General features: G+C 52.5%; 1 protein-coding gene across 16 annotated transcripts; it reads left to right on the top strand.

Annotated features, from left to right (window-relative positions):
- The first annotated feature begins 1375 nt into the window (after positions 1-1375).
- Positions 1376-19437, top strand: SRRM2 (serine/arginine repetitive matrix 2). 16 transcript variants are annotated; one of them, XM_043916008.1, is made up of 15 exons: positions 1376-1599; positions 4727-4998; positions 5904-6011; positions 6201-6365; positions 6532-6609; positions 7070-7132; positions 7224-7256; positions 7465-7515; positions 7662-7754; positions 8411-8609; positions 9640-16319; positions 17070-17354; positions 18415-18528; positions 18664-18774; positions 18868-19437. In XM_043916008.1, the coding sequence occupies exons 2-15, from the start codon at positions 4757-4759 to the stop codon at positions 18875-18877; spliced, it is 8232 nt and encodes a 2743-aa protein (XP_043771943.1). In that variant the 5' UTR covers positions 1376-1599; positions 4727-4756; the 3' UTR covers positions 18878-19437. The 16 variants fall into 16 exon arrangements, with proteins under 16 accessions (XP_043771943.1, XP_043771958.1, XP_043771950.1 ...); XM_043916015.1 differs by lacking the exon at positions 18868-19437 and adding an exon at positions 17647-18264 and having other exon boundaries at positions 1382-1591; positions 18664-18680; XM_043916010.1 differs by having other exon boundaries at positions 1383-1591; positions 7073-7132.
- The last annotated feature ends 209 nt before the right edge of the window (positions 19438-19646 follow it).

Genomic DNA, 19646 nt, shown 5'->3' with positions numbered 1-19646 from the left:
GTTTACCTCGGGGCCTCAGGATATATCATTTTTTTCAAAGATTGTGCCCCACCTCCCCCCTCCTATCTCTTGGGAAAAATATCATTGAGAATTTGGTTACAGGAAAGGGCCTTACTGACGGTGGTGGGTTTTAAGAAACTATCACTCTTCACCCTCACCTGAGAAATATCAGCTTAAGCCCAGAAAGGACAGCCTTTTTCACTTTGCCATAAATCATTCCGAAGGTGCGTCCAAGCTCCAGCAAGCACTTGCTAGGAGTTCAAGAAGGTAAGATTACAACATCAGTCTCGGCACCTTTAAGCCAAAGCTACAGCTCCTACACCAAGCGGCGGGTGTCCCGGTCCAGCATATGAGGTGAGTTTATCTTTCCACGATTACAAAGAAAACCTAGTAACATCAGATACAAAGTCAAAGGGACCACAGTTCATTAAGTGGCTGCTGCTACAGGCTGCCCCCACCCCCACCCCCACCACAGATAACCAGGACGACTGGCCTGCCTGAGAATCTCAGCTTCTCCCAACTCTGCTCTGAGGGAGACTGCCTGGTCCTCAGGCTCAAGCAAAACGGACTTAAAAACATTAACCTAAGACATTCTGCAGAGGGCTGACAAACTTTCGGCGGGGGGGGGGAGGGTTGTAACATTTTTGCCCTGCCACGTAACACGCCTCATGTTCTGCAGGAGAAAATTGCACCTCTGTCTGGCCCCCTTACTCGTAGTCATAAAAAAAAAATCATTCCTCAGGGGCAGCCAGCCCGGTTCAGCGGACGGAAGCTGCGAACATCCCCCTTTGCTGGCTCAGCTCTTGGCTCAGGCCCTGGGCCTGTAGCTGGGCTCTGGGATTACCGGGGTGTCCGCCGTCCAGGGTCTGGGGGGCGGGTACTCTTGGGTCCAGAATGATGGGTGCAGCACGGCCCCCGGGCTCACCCCGGGAGGCGTGCGGTCACTTGGAGGCAGCGGTGTTATTGGCCTCGGGCCCACTGCCTCCTAACATGGTGAGACAAAATGGCGGCCTCGTGGGGGGGGGGGGGGGGGAGAGCGAGATACCTACGGGTTCCACGCCAGGCTAGAACTACAACTCCCAGGATGCTCTGGGTCGAAAGCGGGCGCCATCGAGGGCTAGCGTCGCTAGGCTGTGTGTCCTCTTGCTCCCAGTCGAAAACCCCCTGGAATGCGTTGCTTGCTCCGGGCCGCTCCCCTGCCCCTCCTCGCAACTGGCTGACGGGAATGGTAGTTCATCGACAACAGAGTTGAATCTCCTTCGGGACTCAAGAAACTACACATCCCGTGCTGATTCAGCGCCTGCGCACAAGGCCGCGGAGCGTACTACGGTTCCCGGCGGGCCTTGCGACGCGCGCGGCTGCGTGCTGACGCGTTTAGTTGGTCGTGCTGACGTGCAACGCGGCCCAGGCGGGGTGCGAGTGGCGCAGTCGGAGCCCGCTGCGGCCCCTGAGGAAGCGAGGAGGCGCCGGTGTCGGCTGAGTCGGGCGGACCGGCGAGGCAGAGCCGCGGCTCCAGGCCCCGAAGGACTCAGGAGCTCGATCTGCGGCAGCACCTCTCCCCCTCGGAGGCGGCGGGCGGAGGCGGCGGCGGGTGAGAGGGTGAGGGAGCGAGCGAGCCGGGTGGGGGAGGGGCGGCGGCCCAGGCGCCAGGCCAAAGCGCGCGGAGAACGGCCCAGGCCGCCGCGCGCACGCGCGCTCGCCGCCCCTAGCTCGCGCGGACGTCCCTGCTCTCCTGCCTCCCCTCCCCCTCTCCCGCGGTTCTTGTCGCGCGCGGGCTTTTATTCCCCCTCCCCCCTGGCAACGGCGCGCGCCGTCGAGTGCACTTGGGCTCGCGCGCGTTCTCGGCGAGGAGTGGGTAGCGCGCGACTCGGGCTTCTCGTCTCCTGGACGCGTGCGGCGACGAGGCCCTGTTGCAGCTGTTCTTGCCGACATCTTGTTTTCGGGGAGGGGGCTGCGGCGGCGGGGGCCGGCTGTCGGCTCCTTTGCCCCGCGCCTCTCCGGTGTCCGGCCCATCCGTCCCTCCCCGGGGCTTGGGGTCTGGCCCTGAGCCTCCCAGACTACCGGGCGCCGCGCAGCCCCCTCCCCCATCCCTCAAGGCCGAAAATAGGTCTTGGCGGCTCAGCCTGTGCAAAGAAGGTCTTGAACTAGATGCCTCCTAGCTTTAGACAATTTGGATTTGAATTTGTCTGCCATGAAGTATTAAGAAGCGAAGCGTTCAAAACGTTTTTGTTTTGTTTTTAATTAAGTATTCAGTCTAGGTATGTTAAGGCACACCACGTGCTCTTTTCTTTTTCTGCATCTCTTCATGATCTCCAAAGTTGTGTTGAAGCTGGGTAGGCGGCTGCCAGCCCTTTCTTGAGGAGAAAGCTCAGGGTTTTGTTATAATTGGACTCAAAACTCTTCCAGACCTTGGTTTTCACGCAAACGCTTATGTAAGATATCGCTTGGGTCAAAAATTTTAAAAGTTGTGTTGTCTTTGCTTTTGAGTGTGTTGAGTCTAGGCCTCCTTTACTGAGCTGGTGCTTCAGCTTTTTGGGTTCCATAGTCCCTCGTCAGCTACTATGGTGCCCCAGTGCTGAACTTGATGTGCTTACGTATTACTTAGTTTCATTTTTCTGCACTCTCCGCTCCCTTTTTGGTGCATTTCTTGGCTGTCATAATACTGAATTTTAAGACTCCTTTTGTCTTGTTAGTTTGACATGTGATAATTCTCCAACAGAAAAAACTGCTTTTTATCTTCTTTTGCAGCTTGCTTTTACTGTCTGCCTTTAGCTTGGGTGACTTTTGCATGCCCATAGTCCGTGGACCCCAGTTTAAGTATCTCCATTTAGGTTTTGGTGATTTGTGTATATGTATTTTTGATACACTTCTGTCCATCTGTCCTTTTTGAGCATTGTCTTGGATGCCATGGTATTTCTGTTTTTTGTTTTCTTTGCTGGCTCATTCTCTAAAAGTAGTCTTTTGTGATTGAATACCCTTTGCTTAGCAGCTGCTGGTTATCCTTCTCCAGGGAGTGGGAGGATTATTGTGTGAGGTGGTATGGAAGTGTGGGTGAATGGTTAAACTGAAGAATTATTTGCAGGTCAGAAGCTTTCTGCAAGGGAAGCAGAAACTAGGTAGGGTATAGAGAGCCAGAGAAAATCTAGCTTAAGAGTAAGGAGAAATTTTGAGAAAGTAAAAGCAAAGGTTGGAAGATTTCTTGCACTATAAAGAAATTTTTCATTTCTTCACACAGTTCCGCTTACCTTTCCTAGATTTAGCATCATCTTTTACCCCATTATGGTTATTTTTTTGTTTTGTTTTCAGATCTCTAGAGTCTACAACTGGGATTGGGTAGGGACCCAGCCTTAGAGTTGGGGGCGGGGTGGGGGATAAGGGGTACCAAACTGTTCTAGAGTTGAGCTGTTTTTTCATTCAACATCTACCTGTAAAGGGGGAGGTTACATTTTTCCAGGTATTTGTATAATGTTTCTTCCAGAGTATTTTAAATGAAACTTCCCTTTTTATCCAGTTCTGTGTTTTTTTCCTTCTGCCTTCACTAATCTCTCCACTTTGTTCCTTGGGTTCTTTCCTGGGGTCCTTTTCACTCACATTTCCCTTGTGAAACTATCTCGGACAGGAGGAGTTGAAGAAAAAAAGAGGAGAAAGGAATAGCAGGAGAAAGGAATAGAGTCTATATAGTCAAGAAATTTAATCAGAAAAAAATTAGCATTTGAGGGTTTTTTCAGAGTCATGTGGGCCTGGATGAGAAAAACTAGGAAGTAAGGTAACGAGGGGACTGTTAAAGAAAGTCAGCAGTTTGATATTAATGAAGGTGAGGGAGAAAGAGTGGGATTTTTGTGAATAAGTGTAGGGAAAGGAATGTAGAGAAGGTATGGGGAGCAGTTGACTAGAGGAGGCTGGTTTGATATAGAGAGAGCATTGAGTTGAAAACATAATCTTTTAACAGGAGCTAGGGAGAATTGGGTGAGCCACAAACTATATGAGAAATCCTATTGGGAAGGAAATTGAAGAAATAACATATCAGTCAGGATAGTTGATGGGACATGCCCCTTACCTGAGAGATGAAGTATATGGATTACGTGTCCAGGCTCCATGTGTTTCTGCAGTGCGTGCTGGCCTTTTAGGTTAGGCCTCCTTTGGGATATCTAGGGGTTCTTGAGTCAATTTGCATTCATAATTTCTGGCTACCTTCAGGGTAGCTAGCCTGAAATGCTTAGGTCAGTTCTTAGAAGACTAGACTTGACTGCAGGGCCTTGTGTGCCACAGATCTCTCTCTCTCTCTGTCTCTGTTTTTATTTTTCTATTGGTGTTTGTTGTGCCCTGTTTGGAGGCCTCAGTAAGTTGCCAGGGGTTAGGAATCAGAGTAGTTGGTAAAGATATCACATGTGCATATTGGGTTCAAAGGAGAATAAAAGGATAGTGTGGAGCAATTTGGGAGAAATGGAATCTTTGGGGTGGGTAAGGAAAAGCTAGGTACAAACAGAAGTGGCTCTTGCACACTGAGGGTAAAGACTGTAAGAGCTGGTCTTGATTTGGCAGAAAGAAAGTGAGGGAAGGATGAAGGAAGGGTTTGTTTAGGAGACCAGGAAGATTATGCAGCCAAAGGAGGTTTAGTGTGGAGAGACCTGTTGAAGTAGGGTTGCAGAAGAGCAGGGATTTGGGTGGTGGTGAGTGGCTAGTTTGGGGCCAGGGGCCTGACCCGTGTCTCCCCGCTCCCCTTCAGGAGCGGTGGTGCCCCCCCGGGCACGGGGCCATGTACAACGGGATCGGGCTGCCGACGCCCCGGGGCAGCGGCACCAACGGCTACGTCCAGCGCAACCTGTCCCTGGTGCGGGGCCGCCGGGGTGAGCGGCCTGACTACAAGGGAGAGGAGGAACTGCGGCGCCTGGAGGCTGCCCTGGTGAAGCGGCCTAATCCTGACATCCTGGACCACGAGCGCAAGCGGCGCGTGGAGCTGCGATGCCTCGAGCTGGAGGAGATGATGGAGGAGCAGGGGTGAGGGAGGTCTTGGGGAGAGCCACGCACCCAGCGAGTGCAGAGCCGGGAGTTAGGTGGGCTGTAGGGAGCGATGGGCAAGTTGAAAGAGGCCTGGAGAGGAGTGAGTTGTAGGAGGGGAGGCGGTAAAGAAGCTAGCGAGTTGAAAGGAGTTGAGGGGCAGTTCAAAGTGGAACCTGTGTGTGGAACATAAAAGGGAGCCTGAGGGAGTCTGAATTATTTAGATGAAGGCACGGGGGAAAGAAGGGGGCCATTGAGAAATACATGCTTTAAGGGAGAAGTGGGGAAGCAGACCAGGCAAGACACAAGAGCTCGGTAAGCTGATACGTGTTGTCATTGGTAGAGAAAAGGAAGGTGAATAGATGTAAGGGTTGAGGTCTTGGAGAGTAGCAAAGGAAGGAAAACAGGAAATTGGAATAATACCTGGATAAAGGGGATCATGAGTTGGGTAGGGAAGTGAGATTTGTGGAAAAGGAGCACGTTCAGGCAGAAAACCTTTTAGAGCAGTGGTTTTCAAACTTCAGCAGTGGCGTCCCCCCTGTTTTGTTTTTTTTTTTTTTTTTTTTTAACAATGCATGTTACTTTGGAATCCCACGAAATGAAAGACCTGTTCATGTTGATTGAAGTTGGGGAGGAACACTTGGAACTCTGCCTGCTTAACTTTCCTCTTTTGGCCCCGGAGTGTAGCATGTTTAAAATCCACTGTTCTAGAGGGTGTAGTCAGTGGAGGGAAGAAATTACAGGAAAAGAGCAGAATTTAAGAGGGGGGCCCTTTGGGTGACAGTGAGTGAAAGAGTCTATGTGTGCATGGACAGGGAGGGATCCTGCTGGGAATGGGGATTGTGACCCTGGGTCTGGGGAGGGTGTCTAGGCAGGCTCTAACCCTGAAGGCTTTTGTTCTTCAGGTACGAAGAACAGCAAATTCAGGAAAAAGTGGCGACCTTTCGACTCATGTTGCTGGAGAAGGATGTGAACCCTGGGGGGAAGGAGGAGAACCCAGGGCAGAGGCCAGCGTGAGTGTTTCCCTCTCCATTTTCTCCGGACTCGCTTCTGCGTTCACTGTTCTCTCTCTTTATTGTGGACTGTTTCCCGCTCTTGTCTGCCTTTTCTCCTGGCTGTTTGGTCCATGCCTGCAATTGTGTGAATATGACTCTGCATTTTGTTGTTTATCTCCTTTAGACCTTTGACCTTTTCTCCTCTAGGGTAACTGAGACTCACCAGTTGGCAGAATTGAATGAGAAGAAGAATGAGCGACTCCGAGCTGCCTTTGGCATCAGTGATTCCTATGTGGATGGCAGCTCTTTTGATCCCCAGCGTCGTGCTCGAGAAGCTAAACAACCAGCTCCTGAGCCTCCCAAACCTTACAGGTACACGAGATTAGTGTTAGTTTCTCTTCCTAATTCTAAGCGCTTTGCTCCATTTTTTTGTGTGTGAATTATTTCTTCTCAAATTCTTCAGATTTTGTTCTGAAGTTGAAATGTCTCAGAAAATTCATCTTAGCACCCATCTTTGCTTCTTTTCATCTTCACTCAGCCTTGTCCGGGAGTCTAGCAGTTCTCGCTCACCAACACCAAAGCAAAAGAAGAAGAAAAAGAAGAAAGATAGAGGACGGTAAGTTAGTTGGAAAGTTATTTTAGTAGCCAGAGGACCGCACCGTAAGGCTTTTTTCTCTTTGGAAATAGAGAATTTTATTTCTAGGAAGCAGGAGGGAGTTGTCAGGAAAGTCAGGGAAGACGCGTTATCATTCAGGTCTCAGCTGAGAGAGAAAATACGTGTGCTGCTTCAGTGGGGAAAGGCAGCTCTTTTGATCCCCAGCGTCGTGCTTGAGAAGCTGAACAACCAGCTCCTGATTGTGTAGCTCCGCAGAACCGATCAGAGTTTTGAAACTGTTCTCTTCTGAAGTTTGTTGCTATAGGTACTTACGCTGCTTAGAGAGTAAAGTTCTGGGTGTAGATCGGGCACATAGGTGCTGTTGGAGTGGTTCTGTGCACCCTTTTGAGGATGGATTGTAAGTAGGGTCGGCTAGGGAAGGAGGCAGGCTGAATGACCGTGTTTCTGAACCCATGTTTAGCAGGTCAGAGAGCAGCTCTCCTCGACGAGAGAGGAAGAAGAGTTCTAAGAAGAAGAAGCACAGGTATGAGGTGGGAGTACATGGGACGATGGGAGAAGCTTGGTGAGTTCAGGCATAGATAATGGTTTATGTTTTATTTATTTTTTATCCACAGGTCAGAATCTGAATCCAAGAAAAGAAAGCATAGGTAAGAGCTCTTTGTGGCATAGGGAGCATGGTGGCACATGGAGTGGTGAGCCATTGCTCTGTGATGGCTTTGTTTGCTCTTTTTTTTCCTCCTTAGAATAAAGCTCACTTCCTTGATTTCCTGCTGTTGATTCTCCTGAATAATTCTACTTGTCGTTTTTTTCTTTAAAAATGATTTTTATTTTAAATGATCTTGCCTTATTTCCCAGGTCTCCTACTCCAAAGAGCAAACGTAAATCTAAGGACAAGAAGCGGAAGCGGTGAGTAAATTAGAGGGAAATTTGCTTAATGGGTAGATGAGTGCTGCTTGGGAATTGGGCAGTCCAGTAGAAGGTTGAGGGATGGATAAGGGGAGCCTTGTAGACGTGTGACTGTGCCCTGAGCTGTGATATTGGTCTTTCTTCAGATCTCGAAGTACAACTCCAGCCCCCAAGAGCCGACGGGCCCACCGTTCAACTTCTGCTGACTCTGCTTCTTCTTCAGATACTTCCCGCAGTCGGTAAGGGGTGGTCCAGGAGGAAGGGAGGGAGAGGGACTTGTGGGTTAATCAATTTAATATTTATTGAGCGCCCACGGTGTGCTAGGCGCTGCACAGACCATTCGGAAGACACGGTCCCTGCCCTCTAGGAGCTGACAGGCTAAAGCAACAGGATGGACAGACATATACATTTCCCCTTCTCTTTTTTTTGTTTTTTGTTTTTGTTTATTTTATTTATTTTGTTATTTTTTGTTTTGTTCTGATATATATGGACTGCCAGAATAGGGGGGGTGGTGGTTTGTTCGTGGTGTCTGGGGGAGGAAGGAATCCTTACCCTGGCTTCCTTAATCGGGGAAGGCTTCCTGAAGGAGGTGGGCTCAGAGGTGAGTTGTAAATGAAGCGGGTAGGGAATGGACTGGGTGGAGGGTTCTGGGAGGTTTGGGGGAGGTAAATACGAAGGGATAGAGGGAGAACATTTTTGGGGATTGATGTTGAGAAGGAGCAAAATGAACTGGACCTGAATTTCAATATGAGTAATTTGAATCTTGTGAGTGAGAGAAGGCATTTTGGAGGAGGGTTATAGTCAGGAAAGGTAGATGGGAGCTGGGGAGGGGGTTTTTTGTTCTCTCCTGAACTGATTTTCTTTCTCTCTTCCCGTCCTCAATTACCTCCCTCAGGTCTCGAAGTGCTGCAGCTAAAACCCATACAACTGCCTTGACTGGACGAAGTCCTTCGCCTGCTTTGGGGCGTCGAGGGGAGGGAGATGTACCTCCCAGGGAACCAGGTACTACCAACATAGGGCAGCCTAGTAGTCCGGAGCCTTCCACAAAGCAGCCCAGCAGTCCCTGTGAAGACAAAGATAAAGACAAGAAGGAGGTATGTTCCTCAGTTAATGGATGTTCTTGGGGTTGCAAGGCTGTGGATTCTGGATAGCTGTTCAAAGTTAAGGGAGGAGTAAGATCAAGTTTTGTTTTCTGATTTGTGTCTTGGTATTCATGAAGTTCTCTTGCATCTGCAAATCATTTAGAATTGTGAGTTTCAAACTTCACTAGGTATTAATAAATAGGTTTACCTTACTGTTCTGTTTGTAAATGTAAGATAAAACTCAGAACAAAAAATTTTCTTTACACTTACTAGCCTTTTACTATTCAGTGTCTCTAGTATTTATTTCATTAAATGCTGGTTGTAGCTTACTAAAACTTCTCAGTCCACTGAGTTGCTGCTTGCAGTATGAAAACTACTTTTGGAAAGATCTTTTCCATACCTTTTCTTTTATATTTGCTATACTAATTCAAACCCTAATCATGTTTTCTTATTTCAACCATCACAATATATTTTTAATTGCTGTTTGTTAAAGTTGTAGCTCTCCTGTTATTTTTCACGTTCTCCAGAGTTGCTTTTCCAAACTGCAAGTTGGATCACCTCAGAAACATAATTTATTTCCTGTTTCTCTTGGCTTATGTTTTAAGGTTTTTATAACTTGGTCTCTTTTTCTGTGTTTTCCTATACTTTATCCTAGTTTTTGTTATTCACATGCCATGTTCTCAAACCTTTTTTTCCCCTTTAATATAGTTATTTTTTAAGGGTGAAGTCAATCACTTTGGGAAATTGCATTATCTTTATATTTAAAAATACTCTCTTCTGCATTTAGCATGTTATAGTGGTTGTGAACTAATAGTATGTTAGATTGCATTGTTTTTTTCTAGATTAGAAGACTCTTGAGATTATTATAGACTCTGTTTTCATATGTTTTTAACTGTATTTTGTATTATGTGATTATTGAATGAATGTGACTGCCTGTCGTGAGAAAAAGGTGTTTCATTGGAAGGGGTGTTGGGACCTTACAGATGATAGGAAGTTTTGGTGCTTACATTATCCCTACCCCTACTCTCTTTTCCACTCTTAGAAATCTGCAGTTCGACCTAGTCCCTCTCCGGAAAGGAGCAACACAGGGCCAGAACCACCGGCTCCCACTCTGCTCCTTGCTGAGCAACATGGCGGCTCCCCACAACCCCTTGCAACAACCCCCTTAAGTCAGGAGCCAGTGAACCCTCCTTCTGAGGCTTCTCCAGCCCAGGGTCATTCACCACCTAAATCTCCTGAGAAACCTCCCCAATCTTCTTCAGAGAGCTGCCCACCATCCCCTCAACCTACCAAAGTTTCTCGGCATGCCAGCTCTTCCCCTGAAAGCCCTAAACCGGCACCAGCTCCTGGGTCCCGCCGAGAGAGTTCTTCTCCTGCATCCAAGAGTCGCTCGCATGGCCGAGCAAAACGGGCCAAGTCACATTCTCATACTCCTTCCCGTAGGGTAGGGAGGTCCCGTAGTCCTACCACCACTAAGAGGGGGCGGTCTCGGTCTCGAACCCCTACCAAGAGAGGTCATTCTCGGTCCCGGTCACCTCAGTGGCGTAGGTCACGTTCTGCACAGAGGTGGGGACGATCTAGAAGCCCCCAGCGACGTGGCCGCTCTAGGTCTCCTCAGCGACCAGGCTGGTCCAGGAGCAGAAATGCACAGAGAAGAGGCAGGTCTAGATCAGCAAGACGAGGCAGGTCACACTCTAGATCCCCTGCAACTAGGGGCAGATCTCGTTCTAGAACACCTGCCCGGAGAGGCAGGTCTCGGTCTAGAACACCCACCAGGCGGAGGTCACGATCTAGAACACCAGCCAGGCGGAGGTCACGATCTAGAACACCTGCCCGGAGAGGCAGGTCTCGGTCTAGAACACCGGCTAGGCGCAGATCTAGGACCCGATCACCTGTACGACGGAGGTCTCGTAGTAGATCACCAGCCAGGAGAAGTGGCAGGTCACGTTCCAGAACCCCAGCCAGGCGTGGGCGCTCACGTTCTAGAACACCAGCAAGACGAAGTGGCCGGTCACGCTCTAGAACGCCAACTAGACGAAGTGGCCGGTCACGCTCTAGAACCCCAAACAGGAGAGGGAGATCTCAGTCTAGGACACCAGCAAGACGGGGAAGATCCCGTAGTAGAAGCCTAGTTAGACGGGGAAGATCTCACTCCAGAACACCACCAAGAAGGGGCAGGTCTGGCTCATCATCAGAGCGGAAGAACAAATCCCGCACATCACAGAGAAGGAGCAGGTCTAACTCAAGTCCAGAAATGAAGAAATCGCGGCTTTCTTCTAGGCGGAGCAGGTCTCTCTCTTCACCAAGGTCCAAAGCAAAATCCCGCTTGTCTGTGAGGCGAAGCCTTTCAGAGTCCTCTCCGTGCCCTAAACAAAAGTCTCAGACACCACCAAGGCGCAGTCGCTCCGGATCATCCCAGCGCAAAGCTAAATCTAGAACACCACTGAGACGAAGTCGCTCTGGTTCTTCTCCGCCTGGTAATCAGAAATCTAAAACACCATCAAGGCAAAGTCATTCCAGTTCATCTCCTCAACCTAAGATGAAGTCTGGAACGCCACCAAGGCAAGGGTCCATAACAAGTCCCCAGGTAAATGAAGAGTCTGCAACGCCACAGAGACGGAGCCGTTCTGAGTCATCACCTGACCCTGAGGTGAAGTCTAGGACCCCTTCAAGACATAGCTGCTCTGGGTCTTCTCCTTCTAGAGTGAAATCTGGCACACCTCCAAGACGGAGCCGATCTGGGTCGTCATCTCCACAACCCAAAGTGAAGGCAGTGACATCACCAAGCCAAAGCCATTCTGGCTTCTCTTCTCCAAGTCCTAGTAGGATGACATCTAAAACACCTCCAAGGCAAAGCAGATCAGTGTCTCCATGCTCTAAGACAGAATCTAGATTGTTGCAAAGACACAGCCATTCTAGATCTTCCTCTCCAGATACCAAAGTGAAACCTGGAACACCACCAAGACAAAGTCACTCAGGGTCTACTTCGCCATGCCCCAAAGCTAAGTCCCAAACTCCACCAGGGCATAATCTTCTTGGATCAAAGTCCCCATGTTCCCAAGAGAAGTCTAAAGATTCACTAGCACAAAGTTGCTCTGGATCCTTCTCCCTCTGTCCAGGAGTCAAGTCTAGCACGCCACCCTCATTTCTGCAACAGAAAGGACAATCTCCAACTTCACCAGACTCCAGATCTGGTACTTCAAGCCCAGAAATGAGACCAAGTTATTCTGAATCTCCATATCTGCAGAGCAAATCTCAAACACCTCCTAAGAGCAGCTGCTCTAGGTCCTCATCTCCAGTCGCTGAGCTGGCACCCAGATCTCCCACAAGAGGTGAATTGTCAGCAAGTCCTAAGCTGAAATCTGGAATATCTCCAGAACAGAGAAGGTCCCAGTCTGACTCTTTCTCATATCCTGCCATAGACTCTAAACCTCTTCTGGGGCAGAGCAGATTAGAGCCGTCTGAATCAAAAGAAAAAACCAGCTTAGTCCTGCAGGAGGATGTTAGTGCATCACCTCTAAGACCAAGAGACAAATTGAGTCCTCCTCCAGTGCAAAATAGGCCTGAGTCCTCACCAATACTCAGAGATACCCCTAGAACTCCATCAAGGGAAAGAGGTGGTGTTGGGTCATCTCCAGATACAAAAGACCAAAGTTCTGCATTAGCTAAGCCAAGCCAAGATGAAGAATTAATGGAAGTAGTAGAGAAACCTGAAGAATCCTCAAACCAAGTCCTGCCACATTTGTCTCCAGAACTTAAAGAAATGGCTGGAAGTAATGTTGAATCATCTCCAGAAATAGAAAGGCCTGCTGTACCTTTGACTCTTGACCAAAGCCAGTTGCAGGCTTCTTCAGAAGAAGTCCCTGCAATGGCCTCAGCTTGGAGTGGGCCACACTTCTCTCCAGAACATAAAGAACTATCAAACTCTCCTCCCAGGGAGAATAGCTTTGGATCACCTTTAGAATTTAGAAACTCAGGAGGCCCTGTTGCAGAAATGAATACTGGATTTTCTCCTGAGGGTAAAGATTTGAATGGACCTTTTCCTAATCAGCTAGAGACAGATCCATCTCTAGATATGAAGGAACAATCAACAAGGTCCTCCAGACATAGCAGCTCTGAGTTATCCCCAGATGTGGTGGAAAAAGCAGGAATGTCTTCAAACCAGAGTGTGTCTTCGCCAGTACTTGATACTATACCAAGAACACCTTCCAGGGAAAGAAGTAGTTCTGCGTCTTCTCCTGAACTGAAAGATGGCTTACCCAGAACCCCCTCAAGGAGAAGCAGGTCTGGGTCTTCCCCAGGACTTAGAGATGGATCTGGGACTCCCTCCAGGCACAGCCTATCTGGGTCATCTCCTGGAATGAAAGATATACCTAGAACACCATCCAGGGGGAGAAGTGAATGTGATTCCTCTCCGGAACCAAAAGCTTTGCCTCAGACCCCTAGGCCAAGGAGTCGTTCTCCATCTTCCCCGGAGCTCAACAATAAGTGTCTTACCCCGCAGAGAGAGAGAAGTGGGTCAGAGTCATCAGTTGAACAGAAGACTGTGGCTAGGACACCTCTTGGGCAGAGACGTCGGTCTGGATCTTCTCAGGAACTCGATGGGAAGCCCAGTGCATCCCCTCAGGAGAGAAGCGAGTCGGACTCTTCTCCAGATTCTAAAGCTAAGACACGGATGCCACTCAGGCAGAGGAGTCACTCTGGATCCTCTCCGGAGGTGGACAGCAAATCCCGGCCTTCTCCTCGGCATAGTAGGTCTGGCTCGTCCCCTGAGGTTAAAGAGAAGCCAAGAGCAGCACCCAGGGCACAGAGTGGTTCTGATTCCTCTCCTGAACCCAAGGCTCCTGCCCCTCGAGTCCTTCCAAGACGAAGCAGATCAGGTTCATCAAGCAAAGGCAGAGGCCCTTCTCCTGAAGGAAGCAGCAGTTCCGAGTCCTCTCCAGAACACCCTCCAAAATCCAGAACTGCTAGAAGAAGCTCTCGGTCATCACCAGAGCCAAAGACTAAATCTCGTACTCCGCCACGCCGTCGCAGCTCCCGGTCATCTCCTGAGCTGACTCGGAAGGCCCGGCTCTCCCGTAGGAGCCGTTCTGCATCATCCTCACCAGAGACCCGCTCTAGAACTCCCCCAAGACGCCGAAGAAGTCCCTCAGTATCTTCCCCAGAGCCAGCTGAAAAGTCGAGATCCTCACGCCGGCGGCGTTCAGCATCCTCTCCACGCACTAAGACAGCTTCAAGGAGAGGCCGTTCTCCTTCACCAAAGCCTCGTGGGCTCCAGAGGTCCCGTTCCCGCTCGAGGAGGGAGAAAACCAGGGCCACCCGACGTCGGGATAGGTCTGGATCTTCTCAGTCAACCTCTCGGAGAAGACAGCGGAGCCGGTCGAGGTCTCGGGTTACTCGCCGTCGGAGGGGAGGCTCTGGTTACCATTCAAGATCTCCTGCTCGGCAGGAGAGTTCCAGAACCTCCTCTCGACGTCGCAGAGGTCGCTCTCGGACACCCCCAACCAGTCGGAAGCGTTCCCGCTCACGCACATCACCAGCACCGTGGAAACGCTCCAGGTCTCGGGCTTCTCCAGCTACTCACCGGCGATCCAGGTCCAGAACACCCCTGGTTAGCCGGCGGAGGTCCAGGTCTCGAACTTCACCAGTCAGTCGGAGACGATCCAGGTCTAGGACATCAGTGACTAGACGAAGATCCCGATCAAGAGCTTCGCCCGTGAGTCGAAGGCGATCTAGGTCCAGAACACCACCAGTAACCCGCCGACGTTCAAGGTCCAGAACACCGACCCGCCGGCGTTCCCGTTCTAGAACGCCACCAGTGACTCGAAGAAGGTCCAGATCTAGGACTCCACCCGTAACCAGGAGGCGATCTCGAAGCCGAACCTCCCCTATCACTCGCAGAAGATCAAGATCCAGAACATCCCCGGTCACCCGAAGGAGATCACGATCTCGCACTTCTCCAGTAACTCGAAGAAGGTCTCGCTCGCGAACCTCTCCAGTGACACGCCGCCGATCTAGGTCCCGAACTCCTCCAGCTATTCGGCGCCGCTCCAGGTCTCGAACCCCATTGCTGCCACGCAAGCGTTCACGAAGTCGTTCGCCACTTGCTATTCGCCGCCGTTCCCGATCACGTACTCCACGAACAACTCGGGGCAAACGGTCCTTAACAAGATCTCCTCCGGCCATCCGCAGGCGTTCTGCCTCTGGAAGCAGTTCCGATCGATCACGTTCTGCTACTCCTCCAGCAACAAGAAACCATTCTGGTTCTCGGACACCACCTGTAGCTCTCAATAGCTCCAGAATGGGCTGCTTCAGCCGTCCTAGCATGTCGCCAACTCCTCTTGACCGCTGTAGGTCACCTGGAGTGCTTGAGCCCCTTGGCAGCTCCAGAACACCCATGTCTGTTCTGCAGCAAGCTGGCGGTTCCATGATGGATGGTCCAGGTCCCCGAATTCCTGATCACCCACGAGCATCTGTACCTGAAAACCATGCACAGTCGAGAATTGCACTTGCCCTGACGGCCATCAGCCTTGGCACCGCGCGGCCGCCTCCGTCCATGTCTGCGGCTGGCCTTGCTGCGAGAATGTCCCAGGTTCCAGCCCCAGTGCCTCTCATGAGTCTCCGAACGGCCCCTGCGGCCAGTCTTGCCAGCAGGATCCCTGCAGCCTCTGCAGCAGCCATGAACCTGGCCAGCGCCAGGACACCTGCCCTGCCCTCAGCAGTTAACCTAGCTGACTCCAGAACACCAGCTGCGGCCGCAGCCATGAACTTGGCTAGCCCCAGAACAGCGGTGGCACCTTCGGCTGTGAACCTCGCTGACCCTCGTACTCCCACAGCCCCAGCTGTGAACCTAGCAGGAGCCAGAACCCCTGCTGCTTTGGCAGCTCTGAGTCTCACGGGTTCTGGCACAGCCCCGACTGCTGCAAACTATCCGTCCAGTTCCAGAGCACCCCAGGCTCCAGCCCCTGCAAACCTGGTGGGTCCTAGGTCTGCACATGCCACAGCACCTGTGAATATCGCCAGCTCAAGAACCCCTCCAGCCTTGGCCCCTGCAAACCTCACTAGTGCTAGAATGGCTCCAGCCTTGTCTGGTGCAAACCTCACCAGTCCCAGGGTGCCCCTCTCTGCCTATGAGCGTGTTAGTGGGAGAACCTCACCACCACTCCTTGACCGAGCCAGGTCCAGAACCCCACCAGGGGGCCCAGGTTCCAGAACCCCGCCATCTGCCCCAAGCCAGTCTAGAGTGACCTCTGAGCGGGCTCCCTCTCCTGCTTCTAGAATGGTCCAGGCTCCCTCACAGTCTGCTCTTCCTCCAGCTCAGGATCGGCCTAGGTCCCCTGTGCCATCTGCTTTTTCTGACCAATCTCGATCTTTGCTTGCCCAGACCCCCCCTGTAGCAGGGTCTCAGTCCCTTTCCTCTGGGACGGTGGCAAAGACCACGTCCTCTGCTGGTGACCACAATGGCATGCTCTCTGGCCCTGTCCCCGGGGTGTCTCACCCAGAGGGTGGGGACCCACCTGCCTGTGCGGGGGCCCAGCAGCCTTCCACATTGGCTGCCCTGCAGCCAGCCAAGGAGCGGCGGAGTTCCTCGTCCTCGTCGTCCTCTAGCTCCTCCTCCTCCTCGTCATCGTCCTCGTCCTCCTCGTCCTCCTCCTCTGGCTCCAGCTCTAGTGACTCGGAGGGCTCTAGCCTTCCCGCTCAACCTGAGGTAGCACTGAAGAGGTGAGGGGGCTTTGTAGAGCTCTTGTCCGGGGAAGGCTTCGGGGATGGTTGGTGGGAGTGGGGAGGGAGAAGCCCTATCCAGAGGTTCTTTGCTCTTTGAGAAGAGGTACGGGGACCCTGACCCTTAAGTTGGGGGTAGAAGAGAATGCTGGGGTGGGGGTTAACGGGGGGAGGGATGGGACAGGTAAAAGTCGACGAAGGTTAATTCTCTAGAGGATAATGATAAGTTTTCCGTCTCTACAGAGGACAGAACTAGAGGAAATGGACTTAATTTTACAGCAGGAGGGATGGCAGTTAGACCTCAAGAGGAACTCCCTGGGCTGGAAGGATCTTCAGAGGTCATCCTATCCCTCTCCCTGCCTCCAGGCAGGACGGCCCCTCCCCCAGCCAACCCGCACACACAGTGGCCTCCCCAAGCTGCGGCTCTCCTCTCCGAGGACGGAGACCACCCAGCTCGGCTTCCACACCTGAGCCCAGGGGCCTTATTCCTCCTTCAGGGACATTCTTGAGGTTTAACCTTGATCCCTTTTGCTGCGGGCCCCAGCCTGTTGCTTGTGTTAGCAGAGGTTGGGTCGGCTGGGGCCACGCTCTCCAGAGAATGCGCTCACAGGCTCCCGGCTCAGCTCTCAGCTCGGAGAGCTCCCAGGGCCTTCCTCAGCACCCCTCCCCCACTGCCGTTCCTCCAGGCCAAGGAAGGTAGGGTTGGGGCTGGGGCAGCTTGTCTCCACGTGACACCCTCTTCTCCCACAGGGTCCCCAGCCCTGCCCCAGCACCCAAGGAGGCTGTTCGAGAGGGCCGTCCTCAGGAGCCAGCCCCAGCCAAGCGGAAGAGGCGTTCTAGCAGCTCCAGTTCCAGCTCCTCCTCCTCCTCCTCCTCATCCTCCTCCTCTTCCTCCTCCTCCTCCTCCTCTTCCTCATCCTCCTCCTCCTCCTCCTCCTCCTCCTCCACTTCTTCGTCCCCCTCCCCTGCTAAGCCTGGCCCTCAGGCCTTGCCCAAACCTGCAAGCCCCAAGAAGGCACCCCCTGGCGAGCGGAGGTGAGTGCTGCCTTGCTGGACACAAGGGTGGGGTGTGACCCTGGGGTGTGTCTGCTCGTACAGGAGGAGTTGGGCTCTCCTCTCCCTGCCTGCTCTTGTGCCCTGTTCTGGCGGAGGGCTGCGCCATCCAAGCGGGTGCGTGAGCCAGAATTCGGGAGTCCTAGGTTCCTTTCCCTGCCCCTGACATATAGCCTGGTCCCAGGTCCCAGGGATTCTAGCTTTTACGTCAACCTGTTACTGTTACCAGGGCTCTGGTCTGGCCACCGTCATCTTCTCCCGACTCTGTCCACAGCCTCTTCCCTGTCTCCCTGCCTCCACGCCATTCTCTTCCACACGTAGCCAGAGGGATCTTTCTAAAACCGCACATCTGGTTACTCCCTTCACTCCACAAATCCTTCCGGGACGCCCTGTGGCCTGCAGGATAAAGCCCCACCTCTGCGGGAATGGCGTGTGAGGCTCTTCACCAACTGGCCTTGCCTGCCCTGTGTTCTCCTCTCCTGCCCGCCCCCACACATGCCCTGTGCTCCAGCCACACTCAGCAGCGCCTTGCAGTCTAAGGAGAACCCATGCCTTTGGACATGCTGTTCCTCCTGCCTGGAATTCCCTTGTCCGCCTGGTGAACTCCTCGTTCTGCAAGACTCCGCTCAAACAGCACCTTCGAGAAGACTGCCCTGCCCCTTCCCTGCCCTGCCCTTGTCTTCCCTCCCCTGGGTCCCCAGACCCTGTGTACACCCTGTGTACAACTGTGGGGCTGCTTCCCACACATGGGGCCCAGCGAGCCTCCCTTGGCCTCCCTTCACCATCAGACTGAGCCCCTCCAAGGGCAGGGACTGTCTTTATCTTTGCGTCCCCCGCTGCACCCCGTGCCCCACCTGTTGGGGGACTCGGTGGATGGTGTGCGGGCGGATGGGTGAGTGAGCGGATGAAGGTGGGTCTGAGGTTGGCCCTGTGTGGTATGAGGTTTGGCGGTCAGGACCTGGGGTGGGGAGGGGGTGGTCCTGAGTGTCGGCTGCTGGGTTTGGAAGAGTGTGGCACTATGGAGAGCTGCTCTGATCCCCAGGTCCCGCAGCCCCCGGAAGCCAATAGACTCCCTCCGGGATTCCCGGTCCCTCAGCTACTCACCCGCTGAGCGCCGCCGCCCCTCACCCCAGCCCTCACCGCGGGACCAGCAGAGGTACAGTTGCCACTGTGCTCTCCTGCCAATAGCCCCGTCTAGCTGCTGCTTTCTGCAGAATGATGTTTTAAGGCTCCAAGGTACCAGGTGTTGGTGATGTGCTGTGTGTGGTCTCATGACGGTTCTCCGTTGCAGCAGCAGCGAGCGGGGTTCCCGGAGAAGCCAGCGTGGGGACAGCCGCTCCCCTGGTCACAAGCGCAGGAAGGAGACACCCAGCCCCCGCCCCGTGCGGCACCGCTCCTCGAGGTGAGTCCTCGTCACACTGCGGGGCTGGGCTCACTGCGGAGAGCGCGGGGCTGCCTGGGCCTCTGCACTGATGACTTTCTTCTTCCGTTTCAGGTCTCCGTGAATCCTTTCAGGGGAATTCCATCCTGCCCCAAGTTCTGGAGCTGTGGGGCGCGCCCTCCTTTTTTCCCAACAGAGCCGGGGGATGGGGTCTTGTCTGCCCTCCCCTCCCCCCCACCCTGGCAACATCCAGTGGGGGAGAGCTCCCTTATTTCCCTCCCTCTCCTTTTTTTTCTTTGTTCTGTGAAATGTTAATCTCTGTGAGTTTTTCCTGGTTCACATGTTTTGGGGGGTTTGGGGTGGGTTGGGAATGAGAATGGGAGTTGCGGGAGGGGAGGATACGGTTTGGGACTCCCAGGTCTTGACTCAGAAAGGACTTCGGAGGCACTGCCCCCCTTTAACCCTGAGTTCCTGGGGGGATGATGGTTTGGAACCTGCAGACCTGTGTGAGTTACACCCAGAAGGAAGGGGAGTTGAAATCAGTTGGCTCCTCCTGGCCTCCCAGTGAGGTTGTGGCCCCTCCCCCCCAACTTTTCTTCACGTTTCTTAAAGGCATTTTGGTTTTTTAAAATCTGTACAGCAAGAGCAACTTTTTCTGTCAAATAAAAATGAGAAATGCAGGAATTCGGTCTACAAACTTTATTGGGGGTGGGAGGGCTAGGAGAGGAGCTGCTTTTGCTTTCTGGCTGCATCACCTGCCCCCAAGGGCCACGTCTTAGGGGAGCCTGGTGAGGCTGCCTAGGCTCCGGATCCCCCACAGAACCCAGCCAGCATGCTGGGAGGGGCTGCCCTGGAGAAACAAAGCGCAAGACCCTTTTTGTTCCCAGGCTGAA

The sequence above is a fragment of the Cervus elaphus genome, chromosome 10 (assembly GCF_910594005.1).
Source record: "Cervus elaphus chromosome 10, mCerEla1.1, whole genome shotgun sequence".
NCBI lineage: Eukaryota > Metazoa > Chordata > Mammalia > Artiodactyla > Cervidae > Cervus > Cervus elaphus.
This window is presented reverse-complemented; position numbering and strand designations above follow the sequence as displayed.